The following is a 23,219-nucleotide window of genomic DNA, read 5'->3' as shown; positions in this document are numbered from 1 at the left end:
GTTCTACGGTGAAAATTAAACTTCAAAGGCGTAACTATAAAATGGGAATGTTATTTCTGTACCTTTCAAGGAACTAGAACATCTGAATTACTGCTAGTAAATACCCTATGAGTAGTGCTAAAGGCAATAGGCTTCATAGCTTTTAAAAGACACAATTTTAAATGTTTTTTACTAATGTGACTCAGGAAAAACGGGGTACTAAAAATGTTATTCTCAAAAAACTGAGATACAACAAACTGCCAAATACAAAAGCAACTCTGCCAAAACAGAAAATTCAGCAATTCAGCTTGTTTTTTCAAATTAAATTAAGGTCGACAGACAGTAATTATTCCCATATTAAGAAAAACATAACAACAGATTATCTACTTAACTTCAAATCTGAATTTTCAGAAAACACAATCTGAAAATCAAGGGGAAATGATAAAAAGAACATTTACAGTGCCTGTACATACATACATACACTAAAAAAAGTGTTTTGTTTTGTTTTGTTTTTAATGAATAAGATGAGAGCAAGCCAGAGTGTCATCAAGACATTTCAGGCTAAAATATAAATGTCCCTTTTGGCAGTCTACTATGAAGCTGGCAAATATCTCAGGCCAGCCATTAGAGACCGCCTCTCTGGGCCCCTGTGCTGCTCTTGGGAGTTCCTTCAAGAAACACTATTCTATGATTCCTGGCCTTGCCCACCATTCCGCCAAAAGACACACGCACACTTAAGAGCAACCGCGTTACACAAATCTCTGCCCAGACTGGGGTTTAAATCTCCAACCTCTTCCTAGCTTCCATCCATCAACCCCCACTTGGAACCTCTCTATTCCTACAATCAGGCTTTTGAATTTTCAGCCCAAACAATGGCCCTTTCTACTGCCTGTTTTCCAGGCACGAGGGAGCACGTGGCCAGGAACAGGAAAGCCTGAGTCGTCCCCACCTACCCCCGGTCCCCTTCACACCTGCCTGCCCACGAGCCTGCCAGCCCTCCCCTCCACGCCAGTGACACCAGCTACTTCCACCAGAAACCCACCGCCCAGACAGACGCCACGCGCGGCCGCTCACCCAGAAACCACCCTTCCCTTGGCGTCCAGGTGTTCTTTCGTTTATTCACTCACTCTCGAACATTGACTTTTGTGCCAGGAATTGCACTAGAAGGTGAAAGAGGGCATGAGAATCATAATCGGCTTTTCATTCCAACTCTCCTCGCATTTCCAAAACTCCACACGGGTTAGGGAGAGTAGGTGGGAGACCTGACTGAAGCCCCTCTGACCCAGCAGAGCACAAGGACATCCCAGGCAGGTGTGGCCCAGCCCTCACCCGGCCACCAGGGTCCCTCACTGCCATCTGCAAGCTAGGGGACAGACCATCCTGTGAGTCTCAGGGATGAGAATCGCAGCCGAATTGTCCGGCTGTTCACATAATCATCAGTCTGAAGGTCATGCAGAAAAGACCCTTTACACCACGCAGATAAGACACACATCCTGGCCCAAATGAGCCACCTAAAGCTGTGTTACAAAGAAACGTCCTCGTCAGCTGCTAGCCACCAACACGTCCTACTTTCACTTCTTTGCCCTCCTAGGTCTTTGCTATTCAAAGCGTGGACCTGCTTTGGTATCATATGGGGCCCGTTAGAAATGCAGACTCTCAGGCCCCACCCCAGACCTGGCTGGTCAGAATCTGCATGCATATTAAAGCTGGAGAAGCACTGGCCCACTGGACCGGGCACAGAAAACTAGAGAAACAGGACCCCTCCAGAGCAGGCCCCTCCACCCCCTTCCTCCCGTCATCTTCTCTCCCCCTCTACACAGCCCTTGTCCCATTCGCTCCTGCCCACATGTCGTCCCTGGCCCAGCCCTCTGAGCTGCTCTCTGCCTCGCCACATCCTGCCCATCAACCCCACCTGGCCATCCTCTGAGACGCAATCTGGCAAAATGGTTAAATGCTGACCTTAGATGCCAAGAGAGACATGTCTCAAGGCTTTGCGGCCCCACCACTCACCAGCTGTGTCACTGCAGGCAAGTTACTAACCCTCTCTCCAAGCATGCACAAAGTAAGGATGACACCCCCGACTGTGGTGACAGGATAATGAGGGAGTCGGTACTCAAAAATGGCTATTATTTTTGAGACCATTCTCAAGGTCCAAGCCCCCTCTCCTCATGAGCTCAAGTAAAGCAGCCGAGCTCCAGTCAGTCTGTCCCCAGTCAGTCTGTCTGTCCCCAGTTCCAGCTCTTCATTTCTCTTCTCCCAATCTTCACCTTCCCCGTCCAAGAGCTCATGCAGTCACCTGGTCAAAGGATGATGGGTCCTCACTGGGCCTAGCACACGCTGACTTCCCTCCAAACTCACGAGAATCATGGCTTGCACAATTCCAAATCAAGAGCAGGGCCCGTGTGCTCCAGGTGGCAACCCAGAGGCTTCCCCAGACATCCGGCCCACAGAAACTGAAACATCACCCGTGATGGAACCAGCTAACTACTCCCCCAAGAGAAGGGCATGAGTTTTAAAAATATCTCATGAAATAGAGACAAAAGCTGTTCTTTTCTCTACACATAAAGAAATGAGTTATCATCTCAGAGCCCCAACCTCAGACCCAAGTCCCACCATTTGTTTCCTTCCTAAGAGCTGAAACCCATCTCCAAATTGCACCTTCTGACACAGACAGCAGATGCTATCTAGTGGGTGTGCCTGCAGCTGTATCTCACTTCCTCTTCACAATCTACATTCGTGAGGAGGAGATAAACTTCATTTACCCTCCTCACAGGCGAGGAGAAGCTGGTACACTGGCAGTGGCTGCACAGGACGCTCTCTCACACACCCACCCCCACTTCCTGGGCAGCTCACACACAGGTGGAGGCACGTGGGCACCCAAAACCAAGGCAGAGTTTACAACACATTTATCATTTTGCTATTATCATCCTATCCAAATAAATGGGAGAAAAAACCTAACTCCTGGCTATGAAACGGGACATTCGGTAATACCGCAAATTAATGGCAATTAGGATCTTTTATAAGACAAAGATATTTTAAAAGGTCAACGTTACATGTCTATCTCAATCCCCAAAAATGGCATCTTCCACAACATCCAAAACCTTTTAATATTTCTTAATGAAAAACAGAGGAAGGACCATAGAGAGAGAAAAACATTGTGAGTAATGACACAGTGATTAAAGAAAATGCCAGAGTGCATTACAGGTTTGCCAGCCCCCAAACGCTGCCAGGTGACCACAGGTGCCCGTGTGGTCCAGCACAGCCAGCCTCCGTCCAAACTGCTGACCCTCAGAACCACAAGCAAATGAAGCCACTAAGTTTTGGGAGCAGTGTGTTATCCAGCAAAGGCCAATGGAAACAGGCACTTATCACCACCTGATAAATTTTTCTGCCTTTTTAAACTCCATGAAAGCATGGACTTTGTCTTTTTGTCAATTTTATATATCTCCATCATTTATTAGAGTGTTTGTAGTATTTCTGTGTTGAACAAACATGCTATATATATGAATGAAAGACCATATGTAATTTTTAGTTTAAAAAATGAATTTCTAAATTTATTAGTTAATAAATTAATACTCCAGAGCACAAAGTTATTTTCTGTGTTTTTATTTTTACCACATAATGATGAAGATTATGGAGGGATTCATACAATAAATAGTTACAAGTATTTTTTAATTGACTTTTAACGAGGAAGGTGGTGCTAGTCTCACTTCTGTGACCAATGAACTCTGATTCTGGAAGAAGTCTGCAGCCTCTTTGGAACCAATCTCAGATCCCCATTCTTTTATCTGTAAAGTTCAGCATCTGAACTAAATAATCTCCAAGCTTCCTCTGAGCCCTAACATTCAATGACTATCAAATGAGTTCCACAAATAAATTTTTAAAGTCTTAAGTTCTGTTTTTATTCAGGATTGGTTGATATCAGAATTGAAGTTTATAAAAAGAAGAATCTCCTCATAACTTGTTGAGAAAGAGCAAGATAGAGGTCTTTTGAATCATTTATATAAAATAGTTGTAGAATACATTTCTTATATTCTTTTTGTGGGGCAGATATGGGGACTGAACCACTTCTGAAATGTTAAGATTACGTCTCTTAAGTATAAAAATTCTGCATAGTGATAGCATAATTTTCTCAAAGTTCATTTCTCAAAAGTTTTTTAGAAGTAGAGGAAATGAGTTTTAGCAAAACCTTGTAGTTCAGTATGAACAGGATGCCTGGAAGAGATCTGCATTCTGGGTAGTTCCTCTTTTTGCTAATATTTATATTTATAAACAGGCAGTTGGAAAAGGTGAATAAATGCTATATTTTAGGAGTATGAGAAACTAAACCTGACAAGACTGTATTGGTTAGCACTTATGTAAAACCATTAGATTGCCGAAGTGCCTTAAAGTCACATTGTTCCTCGAAGCAACACTCTGGGTTGGATTTGAGGTTTTATCTGTACTCATATGAGTGAGGTTCTAAGACCAAGACACTGCTCTGGCCATGAGGTAGGGTGAGTTTTAGGATGGCAACTGAAACTGGAAAGCTCCTCAGGTTGTTGCTTTTGGTGGGGCTAGGACAGTGGAAGATTCCGGAACTTTTTTCATTAATCATGGTCAAACTGGAATACTGGACAGCAAAGCACACTTTTCCTCTTAGGTGAAACTATTTTAAGCATAAGAATGATTTTGTGCAACAGAATTTTTTATTCTTCAACCCTTGAAATTCATGGCAAACTTAGTCTTAGCAGTTACAAGTGAGAATCTTTAACCTTCCACAGGAAACGGATTTCTCTGTGCTTTTGTGATGTCAGGCATATATCTGGGTGTGTAAATTGTACATCTTCTAGAGTAATTTCTATAGGAAATGACACAATAATCTAGGGAAGAGTTAATTCACTTCTAGATATCTTAGCCTGGTTGCCTTTCCTTAGATTTTTACTATTTCCTCTTTCTCTCCTGTGCTGTACAGTACTTAATTTACAAAAATCATTAAGATTCTGAAAGAATCAATGATATTATCAAATTATTCTTCAATGCATTTGCAGGGGAAGAAGAGACGATCTCTAGACGCTCTCACAAATACATTGGGTGACTGTGTGAAACATACATACATATGACTAGAAATTAGTCTGCAAAATAGTAAAGAGTTTTAATTATGAAAGAAGTCCCAATTCACAAAGTTTATACCTACTTCGAAACATACAAAAATATGTGCTAGGGTCAGTTATGAGTAAAAAGATAAGCAAAAATCAAGAGGCTTTTGTGATGAACAGAGGTTGAGACTCACATGTCCTGATTTCAAAGCTCAGTGCATAGTGCTCCCAGTGATCACAGCAGTGTGATGCAGTATAGGACAGACATACAGATGAATGGAATAGAACTGAGAGTCCAGAAATAAACTCTCACATTTATGGTCAACTGATTTTGACAAGTGTACCAAAACAATTCACTGGGAAAAGAACAGACTTTTTAACAAGTGGTGCTGAGACAACTGGATATCCATATGCAAAATAATTAAGTCTGACCCCCTACTACATACCATGCAATATAAAAATTAATACAAAAATGGATGAAAGACCTAATATAAGAGCTAAAACTATAAAACTCAGAAAAAAATATAGGAGTAAATCTTCATGCACTGGGTAAGGCAACAGTTTCTTAGACATGATACCAAAAGCACAAGAAACAAAAGAGGAAAATTGATAAACTGGACTTCATCAAAATTAAAACTTCTGCGCTTCGAACTACATTATCCACAAGGTGAAAAGGCAACCAACCCATAGAATAGGAGGTCATATTTGCAAATCATGTATCTGACAAGGGATTTACATCTAGGCTAAATAAAGAACACTTACAACTCAATAAGACAGAGACAAATAACCATATGACCAGCAACTCCATTCCTTGATGTATATCCCAGAGAAACGTAGAGTCACCCAAAAACCTGTACACAAATATTCATAACTGCCTTATTCATAATAACCCAAAAGTGGAAATAACCCAAATATCCATCAACTGATGAATGAAATAAAATGTGGTCTATACATACAATGGAATATTACTTGGCAATAAGCAAGGAAGTACTGATACACGGATGAACCTGGAAAACATTACGCTAAATAAATGACAACAGTCACAAAGGATCACATATTGTTTAATTCCACGTATAGGAAATGTTCAGAATAGGCAATTTATAGAGACAGAAAGTACACTAGCAGTAGCCTGAGGTTGGGGAGGGGGTGATGATAGCACTGGGAGTAACAGAGTTTCTTTTGGGAGTAATGAAAATGTTCTAAAGTAGATCACGATTATGCTTGCACAACTACGTAAATACAGTAAAACCACCGAAATGTACATTTCAAATGAGTGAATCATGTGGTGAAAAAATGGTCAACCTGTTTTTTTAAAAACATTCTTTTAACACCCAAAGGTTGTTCTCCTCCTACTCCCCACTATGCCATCAAAAATGGAGGAGAGGGCTGCTATCACAGCTCGTCATGATGCTGCTGTTTCAGGCTGGACTTCCACTTCCAGCCAAGCTGGGGTAACAGCCCGATCTACCTTTCCACTTGAAACAACAACAAAGGCCCACATGGGCAATGAAGGACAGCGATCCCTGAGATGTGGGAAATGACGGCTGCCCTGGCTTACTACCTTTACAGAGACCTGAGGCCGTGGCCCAGGGAGGAGGAGTTTGGAGAAGCCCAAGAGCCTCTGGAGCTAGGGAGAAGGATCTGAGCGTCCGTGTACACCAAGGTGGCCTGAGTTCCAGAGACAAGAAATGCGCGAGAACTCCAGAGATCTGCAGGGGGAACTCCTGTGTATTCAGCACAGTGGATGAGCATACGCATGTAAGGAAAACTACCCAAGGCTGGGTGGTTGGGAGGGAACGTTCAAAAAAATAGGAAGGAACCGAGCTCGTGCTCACACAGGGAACAAAATAGTGTCTCTTCCCACTAGATAGATCAAAAAACTCAGAAAGAATGGGAAATAGGGAGGAGTACTCAAAAAGGTCTTGCCTGAGCACTGCTCCAGACGTACCTGGCAAATCATAAAAGTAAGACTTGAAAGGATCATGTTATTTCCAAGTTACTTAACTGCATCTTGGAACAGAGCTCAAGAGTACTTATGGGAATACAAAATTATCCAGTACCCAGTAAAGTAAAATTGAATGTATGGCATCCAGTCAAAGATTCCCAGACACACAAAGAAGCAGGAAAACATGAAAATATGAGTATCATCAATCAAAATCAGCCCAGAACTGACATAGATGTTAGAATTACAGACAAGGACATTAAAAGTTACTGTAACTATATTCCATATATTCAAAAGGTTCCATAGAGACCTGGAAATTTATGGGGGAAAAAACCAAATCCAACTTCTAGAGATTAAAAAAAATACAGTTCCTAAAATGAAAAATACACTGGGTAGGGTTAATGGCAGAGTTAACGCTGCAGAAGAAAAAACTAGTGAACATGAAAGCACAGGAATAGAAACTAGACAAAACGAAATACAAACCACCAAAAAAAAAAAAAAGAAAACAAAAAAAAAAAAACAGTTCATCAGTGAGCTGAGACAACTTCAAGTGGCCTCCTAATACACAGGTAATTAGTCTCCAAGCCTAAGGTAGAGGGAAAGGGGAAAATTTTCCAATTTGATGAAATTTTTAAAACCACATATTTGAGAAGCTCACAAAGCCAAGCACAGGAAACATAGGGAAAAGTTCTTTGAGACATATCATAATCAAATTGCTCAAAACCAAAGATAAAAGGAAAATATTAAAAGCAATAAAAAATGACAGTATGTACAGTGGAACAAAATAAGGGTAACAGCAGGTTTCTCACCCAAAACAATGCAAATGAGAAGACAGTGAAGTAACATCTCTAAAGTACTATAAGAAAAAAATTATCAACTAAGAATTCTATACCCAGCAAAAGGATCTTTCAAAATTAAAAGCAGAGGAGGGGCAAGATGGCTGCATAGAAAGGAGTGTAATTTAGTTAGTCCCCTGGAACAACTTATAAACAACTAGGAACAACTAGAAAATACTTTGGAATAACTAATGAGAGACAGCTGTCACAGTCCATACATCATACACCGACCTGGATTGGGAAGAATGCCTGAGATCGCAGCATAAAATCTGTAAGTAAAGACTGCAGAACCGCACCGAGAGCCCCTCCCCCATGGCAGTCTGAGCTGCAAAACCTTGCTGTGGTAGAAACTAGCAGCCCTCTCCAAATGAAGCGAGCAAATATAGCTCAGCTGAGCTCCAACTGAGGTTCTAGTTAACAAATGTGGACTGCTGAATACAAGCTACAAACCCCGAACAAGCAGACAGAAGCTTTTAGTGATGACCGACCTTAGAAAACCGGAGGACTCGTCAGACCTGGGAGGGGGAGCCAAGAGGACCAGGTGTTACCTCTGGCCAACAAGTGAAACTGGGGGGCCGTGTACTGGCTCCAAAGGGAGGCTTTCTGTCCCTTTTTCTCTCTCTCAACCTCAGGGGCTCAGAAGAGAGAGCCACAGCCATTTTCATTTCTCAGTGCTCTGACCCAGAGAGGGGAGGAGAGAACAGAATCAGAGAGACAACAACTTAAATGTAGATGAAAACTTCCGAGAGGGTTTATCTTCCCTAACAGTAAGGAGGTGGGGCCCAGCTTTCCCTTCAGAACCAGACCCCAGAGCCTGGGGGAAAACAGCCAAAACAGAAACTGAAGAGGCCACATCTCCTTACACCAGTCGGGAGTGACAGGCTGACAGGCGCCACCTGCTTGGCAGGTTAGGAAAAGCACAGCAACTGGAGACCTCACAGGAAAAGTCTGTCATTCCTTTAAGATATACCCTGAATATAGCCCCATTCTGAGACCTGAACCCGTTCTGGTCTGGGAAGATCTGCCTGGGGTAACCAAGGAAACCAGATGCCTAGACAACAAAAAACTACAATCTACACTAGCAAAAACAAAGATATGGCCCAGTCAAAGGAACAAACTTATACTTCAATCAAGATACAGCTGAGACATTGTTTCACTTTAATGAAACAATCTATTAAAGATTTTCAAAGAAATATGCTAAATGAAATAAAAAACCAAATCAACGAGTTCAGGAAAGATACAACAAAAGAAACAAAGGCTATAAAGAAAACACTGGGCAAACGTAAGGTAGAAATCAAAAGTCTGAAAAAACAACTGGCAGAATCTATGGATATGAAAGGCACAACATAAGAGAAAAAAAACACAATGGAGATATACAACAGCAGATTTCAAGAGGCAGAAGAAAACACTCAAGAACTACAGAACAAGATACCTGAAATCCTACACACAAAAGAACAGATAGGGAAAAGAATGGAAAAACATGAGCAACATCTCAGGGAACTGAAGGATAACTTGAAATGCATGAATGTATGTGTCAAAGGTATCCCAGAAGGACAAGAGAAGGGAAAGGGGACAGAAGCAATAACAGAGAAAATAATCAATGAAAATTTCCCATATCTTATGAAAGACATAAAATTACAGATCCAAGCAGCACAGCATACCCCAAACAGAACAGATCTGAATAGGCCTACGCCAAGCCACTTAATAATCAGATTATCCAACGTGAAACACAGAGAATCCTGAAAGCAGCAAGAGAAAAGCGATCCATCACATACAAAGGAAGCTTGATAAGACTGTGCGGATTTCTCAGTAGAAACCATGGAGGTGAGAAGGAAGTGAGATGACATATTTAAGATACTGAAAGAGAAAAACCGCCAACCAAAAATCCTATATCCAGTAAAACTGTCCTTCAAATATGAGGGAGAGTTTAAAATATTCTCTGATAGACAATGAGTGAGTTTGTGAACAAGATACCTGTGCTACAGGAAACACTAAAGGGAGCACTACAGACAGACAGGAAAAGACAGGAGTGAGAGGTTTGGAACACAATTTGGGTGATGGTAGCACAGCAATGTAAGTAAAGTGAACAAAGATGACTGTGAGCATGGTTGAAAGAGGAAGGTTAGGAGCACGTGGGACACCAGAAGGAAAGAGGAAAGATAAAGACTGGGACTTTATAACTCAATGAAACCCAGAGTGCTCAACAATTTTGATAAAATACAAATATGTTTTTGCATGAGGGAGAACAAATGAATGTCAACCTTGTAAGGTGTTAAAAATAGGGCGGTATGGGGAAAAATACAATCAATGCAAACTAGAGACTATAGTTAACAGAAAATTTGTATTATGCTTCCTTTAATGTAACAAAGGCAATATACCAAAGCTAAATGCCTATAAGAGGGGGACATAAGGGAGAGGTTTGGGACCCTTGGCATTGGTGATGTTGTCTGACTCTTTTATTCTACTTCAGTTTAAGTCTATCTTTCCTTTCGTTACTGTTTAGCTGTCACGTTTCTTTTTTTTTCTTTCTTTCTTTTTCTTTTGTCTCTCTACCTTCTTTGACTCTTCCTCCGTCTTTGTGGAAGAAATAGAGATGTCCTTATATAGATAGTAGTGATCATGGTGAATACATAAATACATAACTATACAGGGAGCCATCCATTGTTTACTTAGGATGGAAAGTATGGTGGGTGAATAAAACCGTGTTAAAAAAAAAACAAGTTGATGAAGAAACCTTGAGGGCACTACACTGAGTGAAATAAGTCAGATACTTAAGGACAAATATTGCATGGTGTCACTGTTATGAACTAATTATAGTATGTAAACACACAGACATGAAATATAAGTTAACAGGATATAGAACAAGTCAAATGAATTGGGAGCGGTTGCTAATTATGAGCAGAATGTTCAACTAGGTTGAACTTAAGTGTCTGGAACTGGACAGAGGTGATGGTAGCACATTGTGAGAATAACTAACAGTGCTGAATGGTGAGTGAATGTGGTGGAAAGGAGAAGATGAGAGTCACGTAGTCACGTAGGTCACCAGAAGGAAAGTTGGAGGTTAAAAGATGGGAATGTATAAAACAGTGAACCTTGTGGTGGACAACATATACAATTAATTGCACAAATATTATAACTGTACAAATATTAGAAATCTCTTTCATGAACTAGAACAAATATATGACACTATAACTAGAAGCTAATAATAGAGGGGTATAGAGGGAAAAAGTATACATATTGCAAACTATAGTATAACAGTATTTTAACATTCTTTCATCAACAGTAACAAATGTACTATGCCAATACTATGAGCCAATAATGGAGGAGGGGTGGTTAGGGATATGGGAGGAATTGAGTTTTCTTTTTTGTCTTTCTTTTCTGGGGTAATGAAAATGTTTTATAAATTGGAAAAAAAAATTAACTGTGGTGATGGATGCACAGCTATATGATGGTACCGTTGACAATTAATTGTGCACTTTGGATCCTTGGATAATTGTATGGTATGTGAACAAACTCAATAAAATTAAATTTAAAAAATTAAAAGCAAAATAAAGATATATAAAGACAGTTTCAGACATAGAAAAGCTGAAAGAATTCATCACCAGCAAACCTGCAGTAGAGGAAATGTTAAAGGAACTCCTTCGAGCGGAGGAAGATGCCACGTAGAAATGTGGCTCTACACAAAGGAATGAAGGGCACCAGTAAAGGTTTAACCATATGGGTACACAGACGAGATTGTTTCTCCTTATTATCTAAATCCCTTTAAAAGATAGCTTACTGTTCAAACAAAAAATAACTCCAATGGATTTGGGGGTTTATCACCCATATAAATTAAAACATATGACAACAATATCAAAAGGCCAAGTAGGAAGAAATGGAAGAACACTATCGTAAGCTTCTTATTTTATACATTAAGCATAAAATATAATTTGAAAGTAGACTCATGGTAAGTTAAAGATGTGTATTCTAAATCCTAAAGCAGCCTGTAAAATTAGGCCAGAAGGATTTATAGCTAATAAACCAACAGAGGATAAAATGGAGTAATTTTAAAAAACTTAATTAATGCAAAACAAGGCAGAAAAAGAGGAAAAGACTATCAATGAGAATAAGGCCTCAGCCAATAAATCCAAAAAGAGACTAATCAGAGAATAAAGTCAAAGAAAACTTCACGTTATTTCGTTTTCAATAACAAACAAGTAATGAAGAGAATTTATATTTTCAGCTGAGTAGCAAACTAATGAAACGTCTAATTCAATCTTGGAATGCCTACCCAATGACTGACAAAGCCCTTGTTTAAACAAAACAAAACAAAAAGAATTTCAAATTTTGAATGCAAGAGCAATAAAACAGTCCTCTACTCCAGTATAATTCAAGCAAGATTACAAATATTTCACTCAATATTAAATTTTAAAACAAGAAAAAAAAAGCCCACAAAAATCATTTTACATAGTAGGCTCAGAAAATGAGAATTCTCTATTGTGTATATACTCAAAAGACCAAATAAGCAGCACCTGGCCGGGGGGGGGGGGGGCTGTGCAAAACTTCATCTTTCAAGTCATTTCCTTGTATACGCTGAACCCCAGAAACACTTATTAAAAACTACTGGAATACCACACACTGTGCACCGTTATTCCCACTACAGAGGCCCCTGCCAGCCCTAAGATCACAGGGACCAGCACCTGAAGAAACCTGTGTCCACATGTGTCCTGGGGGGCAGAATGGGCCCACCCACAACAGGCCCACATCAGGCCCCCATTCCACCAGACACTCCACATACTGCTGAGACTGCTCACAGGACACGCTGAGAGGGCTGAGGAGGGCTCCCCCACCCCACCCCATCTCCCCACGTGATGTGCTGGGTGCCAAATGGATAGACTGATGCAGGAGATGCAGAAGAGAAATGAACACCAAAACAGCAGCAGATGCAGGAGGCAAGGCCTCCCATGAGACAGGTGGCTCAAGACAAACTGAATGCAGGCAGGCAATTACCATGATCAATGGAACACACTCCTCCTACCTTTATTCAAAGTTCTTTTAATCAAGAAGAGGGCTCACTGGCTTGGTTTAACTGCAAACAGACTGCTCATTTCTCCTCACCCAGCCATGCCTCATCCACGTAATCTGAATTTAAATCATAAAGCACCCTCTGTATTACATCACATCTACTTTATCAAATCTAGCTTAGCTATCAGCTATCCTGTTATATGCTCTCACGGGCCGCAGCTCTTCCCCATCTGCAATATCATGCTCTTAAAAATTCTTGTGCATTGTCCATCTTACACATTAGGCGATATGTTCCTAGGGGCACGTGCTGACTGCTTTCTTGTTCATTGTCACCAGTGAACAAGCCTAGCATGGTGCCTGGCACATATTATGCAAGCAATAAGTACTTGAATAAAAATGAATGAATGAAATCTTGCCTAGCAGAGTAAGCTCAAAATATCTGTGAACAGCAAATCACAAAACAGATACTAATCCCTCATATCACTGACGAGTAAAGAGCTGAACATCCATTAAGTTTTTTCTGGGAATTAAGGGAGGGAACAACAAGAAGAGAGAGCATGTGTGCATACAGTGAAAGAACTAAGAGGGCCTAAAACGTCAAGTTCAAACCAGAAAGGCTCAGAATTTGAGGCATGCTAGCAGGTGAATCAATCAGCTCAATGAATTCTGTCACTTGCCCACCAATCCCAACCTCAGGCAATGCTCAGTGTCTAACCCGTGATTCCCATAAATGGCACATTAGCTGAGTAACTCAGATAATGCTCAGTCTTCGACTTCAGATCTCAAAATTGAATAACTGTAGAACTACACAACAATTACACACAGAGGGTCTCAGCAGAAGAAGGGTTCTGGTAGTCAACAGTATTGTCACTATCACAAGCAGGCAAGAACGAAAACTCCCAACAAGAATTTTCAAAAAGCATACTAGTATTAAATGTAACTAGATTTGATCTGAATGCAGTAAGGCCTCATTGAGGTACATCATAAAATCACTTTAGAATAAAAGAAGAGAAAAATACTCTGTAGTTCAAGAGAGTAAGGCAGAAAACCAGGAAAGACTACGGGATCCAGGAAACGGGGATGTTTCAGAGGAGCTACTGTGCACGGGGTCTAGGGGACGGTCTCACTGCCTGTCTTGGAACATGAAGACATTCTGCTCTGAGATCACTCCAGGGACAACAAACGTGGACTGGGTTAACTGAAACAAACTGATGTGTTAACGCATTTGACAAAAATATTGATAAAGGCTTAACCTTGTTTGTTTGTTCTTGATACACATTTACAGCATTTTGGGGGGGAAGTAATGATAGGTACATAGAAAAGTAAGCAAAGGAAGAAGTAAGGCAATGTGAGGCGCAGAGGTGTTTTTTTTAAAAAAGGAAAAGTAATCATATTAGACTGGCTTAGTGAGAAATGCTATTTTACATAGTCATGATAACATAAACAATGATCACTGTTAACCCAAAATTATATATTTGTTAAAGGGAGAATGGAGATAAGAGAAGGGTATGGGTAAGTATACAACCTGAATCTTCAATTACCCTAACAGGAAGTCAATGAAATGTCTAAAATTGATAAATTAAATCCTGACTTGGACATAAACATTTTAGCATCATTTGATTTTGACTATGTACACTCACTAGTTTGGTTTTTTTTTTTTCATTCATAGTTTTGGTAAGTTTTTTAAGGCCCTAGCTTTCATATGATTAAGTTTTTATTAAGTAATAATGTAAAAGAAATTTTTTTATTCCTTTAATTATTTAAACTTATTAGAGTAATATATCAATATTTAGACATATTTGAAAAAGTTACAATGCCCCAGGGATTGAAAGCACTTAACAATAAAGCATGAAGCTATAATTGGCATGTGCTCCAAAATATTCCCACTTCTCAAGGGTGGGAGAATCAACTGCTGGTCACAAACAATAGCCCCAAATTCTCCCAGCTTCCAAATGCAGGCAGAGCTCTGCCCAGAATCAATCCTGCCAGTTCAATGCTCCTAAAGTGTGGTCTGCACACTGACAAAAACAAGATAAATTTAGAACTGAGAATAAGAGTGTAAAAATTTCTACAGCAATTTGACAGGGTAACATGTCTTTTGATTCTAATTATACAAAAATGTAGGTGTGCATTTTGTATGTTGTGTTTTCATTTCACTTTTCTAGTAATTTTCCTTTTTTTAATTGTATTTTACCAAAGCACTGGTTTGAGACACCCTACTGAGGCTGATCCACTTAGGTTTAAAAGGGCAAACTGAAATCGGTGCTGTTTCTATGTGGTGGCAGGTTCACTGTGTCGGAAATTCTGGAAGTCTGAATGCCAGCGTGCTGAGTAGAGCACCTGGGGAGATGTAGCCAGTGCAGGATTTAGAGCGATTACCTAGCAGGCATTCTCTCAGGTGCCCATCCCTTCTTTCCGCGTGTCCGTGAGGATGGATGCAGCCTGCTTTGCTCACCACCACAAACCCAACCCTCAGAACAGGGCCAGGCACACGTCACAGCACAACCACTACTGGCTGCATGCACCACCCCTGTTTTGCATCTTGTCCCCCCAATTTAGAAGTTCCTCATAATGCTGCATAGATGCCAGAGTTTCTAAGACCCCGGTTTTTAAAATTCAGGAAGACCTAAAACTATCCTTCTGTCCTTTCTGAAATTCTTACAGAAAAAAACTGCCCTCCAAATCAGTGCCTCTGACACATCATTTTATTTAAATTACTCAAACCAAGAGGCAGCTTGTCTTCTGAATAATGCCAGCAAACTTTAATACTAAGCCAGCTTTGTAACAAAAGATGTATTCTGCTTGGTGAAGTTGTATAACATTATAAAACCTAAGAAAACACACTACCCCTAGCTCTTCTCCATTCATCACCACTTCCACACATCTGATAATTTAACCTGATTCAATTCTTGTGATTTATTATTAATACAAAATAACTGGTACCCAACCCGTTTAGAAATTAAGTACTTGGCCATCTCTAACCCATGATAACCAAGTGATTGCCCCCAAACTATTAAATATGTCTTAAGATTTTAAAACTAGTAATAAAGACTAGCATTACAAGAAACCAAACTGAATTAGTGAAAAATCTATTTGTAGTAAATTTTCAAAGCACTGACTTGCAAGTACTTTGTTTAATGAACTGCAATCCAATGTCTGTCTATCTACTTGTGACAGGAACAAAGTTTTTAAAACACTCTCAGAAGATTAGGTGGCAGCCCAAAATCTTGTTTCAACCCTTAATATTCTCACAAATTGAAATTAGTGAGGTCTGGTTTCGAGATCTGACTGTGGAATAATCAGCCCTTGACTCTCAACAGCCCAGTCTGCACTCCTGCGCATTTCCCTTTGTCGTCCGGAGTAGACCTGTGCATCAGCCGGGGCATGAACCTCTGAGCCTCCCAGCTTCTCATTCCTCACTGCCTTCTAGTCAACAGTGCTTCAGCACCTCCACCACCTCTGTTCCTTTGTGCATTTAAATATTTTACTGCTGTCTGACAACTTTTTAAAATGCAAGTATTGATACTAACGATAACAAATGCAAGCATGAACTTAATACAACTGAGAGATGGACCCTGGGATGCTCCAAAAGAAGGCAATCTTCAGCCTGCTGACCAAGTACTTCCTAATAAAAAAAACAAAATAAAAGAATACGTATGATATTTGTGTATCGACACATCTATCTACAAGTAACATGAACTTGGTTTATAATATTTTTAAGTTCCCTGGAAATGAAATGCCTTGGATGATTTATTCCACAACTTAGCGTATGTGTCCAAGGATGCATTATTTCAAAAAAAAAAAACACGTTTCTCTGCTCTTCCAGGATCAGTCCACAGAAACCTACAAACCAAAGTACCTAGAAAATATTTTTGGATTTTGTCAATGTGTGGAAATATACACATACCCAATACTGATTATGTTAAGAAAAATGTAAGTTTGTAGCTATGTTAATGAACTATACATTGAAGGTTAGACAAAGTTTCAAGCCATAAGGCACTAAAATTCCTTACCAGCCCCGCCCTGTTCAGGACAGTGACCTGAATGCTTCACAGGGCTCCACACCCCCACAGAAGCTTTGAATAACCAGCAAAAACCAGCAGAAACATCTTTCTCAAGGCTCCAGAAAAGAGTTACGGGATTAAGTGGTAGGATCTCAAGGTGCCCTGGCTGGCCCACCCCCAATCCTCTTTAGAAAGATCATCTAAAGAGACAATGACAACCAAATGCAATATATGATCCCGGATGGGATCTAGCAAGGGAGGAGAAAGGCTCAAAGGACATATGGAAAAAATAGAATAGAGACCGCATGCTTTGTATCAATGCTAAATTTCTTGAACTTGGTAACTGCACTTAAGGTAGTTACATAAGTGAATATCCTTGTTCTTAGGAAACGTACATAGAAGTGTTAAGTGTTCAAGGGGCGTGATGTACACAACCTACATTCAAGAGTTCATAAAATGGACTGATAGATAGACTGACTGATTATCTAGATAGAATGATATGGCAAAGGTGCCAAAATGTTAAATTGGTGGATCCAAATACACTGAGGTGTGATGGAGTTCTCTGTATGGGGTTCTATTATTTTTGTAACTGTCCTGCAAGCTTGAAAGTATTTTAAAATTGAAAAAAAAAAAAAAATTCATAATCAGCAGGGTTTTGTTTGGTGGTTAAATTTTCTGTAAGACTTTTTGATATTCCTAATTTAGTAAAACAGCCTTTGGAAGTGTGGGGTTGACTTTTCATGAGAGCTATACACCACGACCTGTTAAACAAGACTTCCTCCTACCTTACCCAAGTCCAGAATCCTTTTAGCATGAAGGAAATCTGTCTCAGAACAAGTCTGTACATGCCACTTAACAACAGATCAGCTGATAATAACGCTTCTCCTAATGAAAACACCTAGTTCTACAAAATTCATTTTGCCCCACAGGATGCCTTTACCTCAAATTAAGAACAAGAGAAACTACACTTAAAAGATACATTTGGAGAATCCCACACAAAAATTTAAGTGCCTGCTTCCAAATGTTAGACTAATGATTTTTAAAAGCACAACAATTGATAAGGCACTTTTTCTCTGAGCAACTGAAAGTACTTTTTTAGCACTTTCACCCTGTTAATCCCAAAACTCCTCCCAATCTAGTGGCCAACAGTAGACCCATTTAAAAGGCCGTAACAAAGTCTGCAGAGAATACATGAATTCAGCAGGTTAAACACTGCAAGGAAGAGCACTTAAGAATCCACAATCCCTGGGTGCCCTTCTGAATCACCTCAAAACCTTTCTCCCTACTGCCTCTGCCACTGGCAAATCTTGGTCTTTACCTCCTCTCTTCTGGATCACTGTCACATGTCAACCATATCCCCTCCTTCTCGAAACACCATCTGATCAAGTCCCCTACTCCAAGGGGTTCCCCAATCCTGAAAGATAATGGGGTCCCTCCTCAGCTCCAGCTGCGATTTCCACTACTCCCTAGGCCTCCCGCCACCCCCAAAGGCCACATCCTTAGCCGTTCCGCTACCCTGCCTGCACACCCCAATTCTGGCTTTGCTTTAATAAATGAGTGGGAGAGCACTTCGCGCAAAGCCTGACAGGTGGCAAACCCTCAGTGTCCGCTCTCCCTACACCGAGTTCTCTGGTCCCTACAGCACCCCTCCCTTTCAGCCTCCAAGGTCTCCAGTCTGCCTCTCCTCCTGGGACAGGGTCAGAGACGTGCAGTCCTCCATGTCTACTGTCCCTCCACTGCCAGTTCACCTGCAGAAGTCCAAACTCTGAGGCCCCTCCAGGGCCTTTCCAGGGCAGGCTGCCCTTCCCAGGCTGGTGTTAAAAATAGAAATAAAATCCAAAATAAGACAGAAATGAACTTTGATCTATTATTTCTGGTTTTGATTTTCCCACACAATCGCTGCCCCCTGTTTGATGAAAGTAAAAATTCACTATATTCAACCTCGAGAATCAATAAGTAGACTCACACAAAATCACTCTAGGTGCTTCTTATAGAAATACACACTATTTTGAACGTAACCTTATGAACAGAAATCCACAATATTTTTTTTTAAGTTTTAATTTATTAGTACCTTTCCCTATGTTCCCTCAAAAACCTAAGGCTAAAAATAAATTTCTCTAAACAGAATATACCGTTTTCCAACTCCTTTTTTTAAGAGACGATGTTATGTACTGTTCAACTATACCGAATCATTTACCTTTGTCAGATATAGAAAAGTAGAAGCTATCCAAAAAGGAGCCTTGTCATAGACCTCATCAAAACTCAGAAAACACACTTTCAACTCATTACTTCACATCAATATACTCTTCTCAAAATAAGCAACCTCTAACCCTAAAAAATGAAAAGTTCACAGAAAAAACACAAGTAGAAAATTTAACTTTGGAATAAATTAGAACTACAGATTGTTCAAGTTACAGGTGTTTTACCTGAAATTACATTAACAAATCTCCTTAAAAATAACAAATTAGTCACTCATGTTCCAAACTCTGAGGCTATTCAGTTTGTTTTGCAGCAAAAAAAAAAAAAAAAAAAAAATGCTAGAGCGTTAATAAACTAACCCCAAAAACCACCATATTCAAATCATGCCAACAGAAATCCAAACTAAACCCCTACACACAATAGTAAATGGTTTTAGAAATTATACATTTAAAAGGAGAAGAAAACAGAGATGCTAACTGTCTCTGCTGTTTTCACAATCTCCAGGATTGAACTGTTCCCAGTATTAACAGTTTGTAAGCATTAAAGAACTTCCTGTGACAGTAAGAAAACATTGTTGGGACAATCAGGAAAATGGTAACACTGGACATCTGACATGAAGGAGTTAACTTTTTAGGTGTGACAACAGTATACAGATTATGTAAAAAACAAAAGATACCTCGGAAGCATTTACGGTATCTGGAATTGATGTTAAGAAAATAGAGGGGAGGAGAAATATGTATGCAATCAGATTAGTCATGTGCTGACTGCTGTTAAACTGGGTGATCTAGTCTCGGTACCTGTAGATGCTTGAAAATTCTCATAATACTTTTTTTAAACGTAACTGCTCGTAAGCAAAATCTCAAGCAATATTTTAATCAGGATCGTATGCATCAATTTAACTCCTTTGGTTTGCATAATTAGAAAATTTCTCCTCAACTGTACAGACTTAATAGTCAAAGAGCTGTGTCACTGCTGAATTCCCAAATACTTCCCAAATGTGGGCTCAGCAAATCCACTTCAAAAGCTTGAGGGTTGGGGAGGAGGGAGATGGAACCATAGAGAGCCCCCCCTTTTTAGAACTAATTAATAGACACATGGGTTTATTCTTTCATTTTCCTTATAGTTTAAAAGCAGATTGATACCCTCTAGCTTACCTCACTGCCCTTTACTTTATATCCACGCTAACCGAGTAAGATACAAACAGTCCAAATACTGTGTAACCAAGTCAAAAACAAGCTGTGGTTAACTCACTTGGAGGACTATACTCACCACTTAAGAGTTGGCCAGAAAAACTGGGTTAGAAAAAACTGACTTGCGCTTAAATAAACACTGGGCATAAGGAGAATGTCTTTAAGCCAGTTACCAGGACACTGGGAGAACTGCAACAGTCTATTCCAAAAATTCCCAAACACTTCCAAATTCAGTTGAGCCCAACAGTTGCAGTTAACTCGGCTCCCTTTCAAATTCAAAAATCTGTCCCCAACCCCCAACAGGCAACCAACAAAACACATGCTAAGTTACTTGGGATCACCTAAAAACACTGACTCGAGTTCAGACCACAGGCCTTTGCAGTGCCCAAGCCAAGGGAAGCGGAGGCTGGTGAGAGGTCTTCAAGCCATAGATAAACCCTGTTCATAAAGCAGGAGAGACAATAGGATCCACACTTAATTCAGCCTGAGAAAGAGAGCCCGGGTCGGCTTCCAAGCCCCTTCCCCCATTCTAATGAGACAATGACAATTTTTCATGGGGAATCACAAAGCCCTTGTTCATAAGGTTATTTTTTTCTAGCCCAATCTTGTACCCACTCTAATGGCTAGACCCCCCCCCCCTCCAAACACCCCTCCCTGTGCAGATAACTTTTAGAAAACGTTAAGTAATGAAAAGCAAATCGGGGCAGGGTGAATTTAACACTGTTGAATACTGTCAAGGCCCTGCTCCTCCATTACCTACAGCTCTTCCAGCATCTTTAGAATGTGCACTAGATAAAATGAACACCAGTGTTAGTCACATCTGGTGGCAGCCACTCATCACAGACTCATTCTGACTACAGATTTGTTAGATTCATTTAAGGCTGGGGTGGGCGGGACCGGCGTCAAAAAAAAAAGAGAGAGAGAGAGAGAGAGAAAGACCTAGAATGGGTGTGAAACCCGGGTATCCTTCTCGCTCCGCACTCTCCCTCACTTCTGTTTCAACTGCACACCTGTCAAACAGGTTACTCCCGGAATTCAGATTTTATCGTCTTCCCACTGTAATTCTAACTCCTCCTGCAGCGGGAGCACACACCTCTCCCCGCTTCCCCAAAACACGCACCCATCAGGACAGTGGCCAATAGAGAAAGTGACCCCAGCCAACACCAAACTCTGCACCCTGGGCCGCTGTCTGGCATTCCAAACGCCCAAACACGATGCCAAATTTCAACACCACCAAAGGCAGTGGTTTAAGAAAACTGTCGGCAAGGCCGGCCAACACTGAATGTTTCATTAACCCACCACCCCGAAAGGCCAGATTTGGAATAAATAAAAGCCGTTCCATTGAAGAGACGTACATGCCTAAGAGGGTCGTTTATTTCCTTCTCTCAAGGCCAGGAAATGAGGTCTTTCGAGGCCAGTCCCGAATATAAACTCAGTGTTTAAAAACTGCGAGGCCGCCCGGGAGAACCCCCTTCGTAACTTCGGCCAAGCGGCCGTCCCCCCGTTCCTCGCCTCCCGACCAGAAGTTTCAGCACGCCACGGGAAACAAAGAAGGCGCCCCACACCGACCTTATAGACTTGTCCATAGGTGCCATTGCCAACCACTTCCACCAGCTCAAAAATCCCAGCAGGATCCTAGAGGGGAAGGAGGGGAGGGGTTACGGTTTAAAAGCAGAAAAAAAAGAAAGAAAAATGAAGAAACAAAGCGGGGCGGCTGGAAAGAGAAAGGGCGGTTCCAGGGAGGCCGGTCCCCCCGGCCGCCTGCGCCCCGCGCCCGGCACGCGCCGCCCCGCAGACAAAGGGGCCGCCGCGCCCGCCACGCCCGGGCCCCCGCGCGCCCCCGGCCCGCGCCCCCCGGGAGGTCACTCACCCTCAGGGAGGACAGGTCGATGTCCACCAGACTTTTTGCAGGGGAGTCGTTCGCCATTTTCCCTTTCTGTCGCCCCACAAGCACTAATAAATACCGGGCGGTGGTGGTCGCTCTCAGCCGAAGGCCGCTCGGCCGGCCGCGCCTCCTCGCGCGGGCAGCCGGGCCGGCCCGAGAGCCCTCGGCGCGCGGCCGGGGCCGGGGCCGGGGTGGGCGGGCGGCGGTGGCGGCGGGCTGGGCCCGGCTCTCGGCCCGGCTCGGGGCTCCTGCCGGCCGCGGGCCGCGCCGAGGGGCGGACGGAGCGTGCGCGGGCGGCGGCCGGCGCTCACACCATGGCGCGGGGGCGGCGCTCAGGCCCCCCGGCGGCCCGCGGCCCGCGCGGCGCGCAGGGACGACGCTGCCCGGAGCGTGGGGCCCGGCGCCGCCGAGAGCCGAGCGGGTGCGCGCGGGGCGGCGAGACAAAGCTGAGCCGGGAGGCGGAGGCGGAGGCGGAATGGGGGGCGGAGAGGGAGGAGGAGAAACGGGGCAGCCACAAGACGGTCTGAGGAGAGCGCCGACAGCTCCCCCTCGCCTCCTCCGACAGGAAAGGCGAGCGGAAACGCACTCACGCCCCGCAGCCCCGCCGGGGGAGGCGCGGGCCGGGCCGTGAATATGCAGCAGGGGTGGGGCCGGGACAATGGCCGGGCCGCGGCGGGCCGCGGGGCCCAGGCGCCGGGCGCCGAGGGTGGGGTCCCGGGGTGAACGGAGCCGTGGGGGCGCGAGGCAGGAGGGATGGCGAGGGCTGGGATTTCCTGGGGGAGGTGCGAAGGGTCAGCAGATGCCCCCGCCTGGCGCAAACCGAGAGGACAGCAAAGAAAATAAACTTGGACCCGACGCCCCGAGGCGGGCCAGCCCGTCCTTCTGTCTGCTGGAGGGTGCGAACCGCCCGGCGCTGCCGGCTGCGAAAGGGGGGTGTCTCCCAGCAGAGCAGCGGCGTCCCTTTCTCCTCACCCCCGTCTCTCCCCAGCACCCCCAACCACCAGACAGTCTACCTTTAAGACCCCCATTTCCGGTTCCCCTAGGTGGTTTTCTTTTCCTTTATCTTCCTTGCCAGGCTAAATGGGTGACGCGGGTAGAGTCG

The 23,219-nt window shown here is 42.5% G+C and overlaps 1 protein-coding gene across 50 annotated transcripts in view; it reads right to left on the bottom strand.

Annotated features, from left to right (window-relative positions):
* MAP4K4 (mitogen-activated protein kinase kinase kinase kinase 4) overlaps window positions 1–22,665 on the bottom strand; it is a 206,324-nt gene extending 183,659 nt beyond the window's left edge. For 14 of the 50 annotated variants that reach the window (XM_037806510.1, XM_037806484.1, XM_037806502.1 and 11 more), the window contains exons 1-2: window positions 22,103–22,661; window positions 21,802–21,867 (exon numbers count right to left, since the gene is read on the bottom strand). In XM_037806510.1, coding sequence (XP_037662438.1) covers window positions 21,802–21,867; window positions 22,103–22,159 — 123 coding nt within the window. In that variant the 5' untranslated portion in view covers window positions 22,160–22,661. Of the gene's footprint in view, window positions 1–21,801; window positions 21,868–22,102 lie in introns of all 50 variants that reach the window. The other 36 variants (XM_037806476.1, XM_037806488.1, XM_037806494.1 and 33 more) reach the window with 5 other exon arrangements.
* Window positions 22,666–23,219: the final 554 nt, after the last annotated feature.

The sequence above is a fragment of the Choloepus didactylus genome, chromosome 17 (assembly GCF_015220235.1).
Source record: "Choloepus didactylus isolate mChoDid1 chromosome 17, mChoDid1.pri, whole genome shotgun sequence".
In the NCBI taxonomy this organism is placed as follows: domain Eukaryota; kingdom Metazoa; phylum Chordata; class Mammalia; order Pilosa; family Megalonychidae; genus Choloepus; species Choloepus didactylus.
Note: the sequence above shows the minus strand (reverse complement) of the source record. Positions and strands in the feature narration are given on the sequence as shown.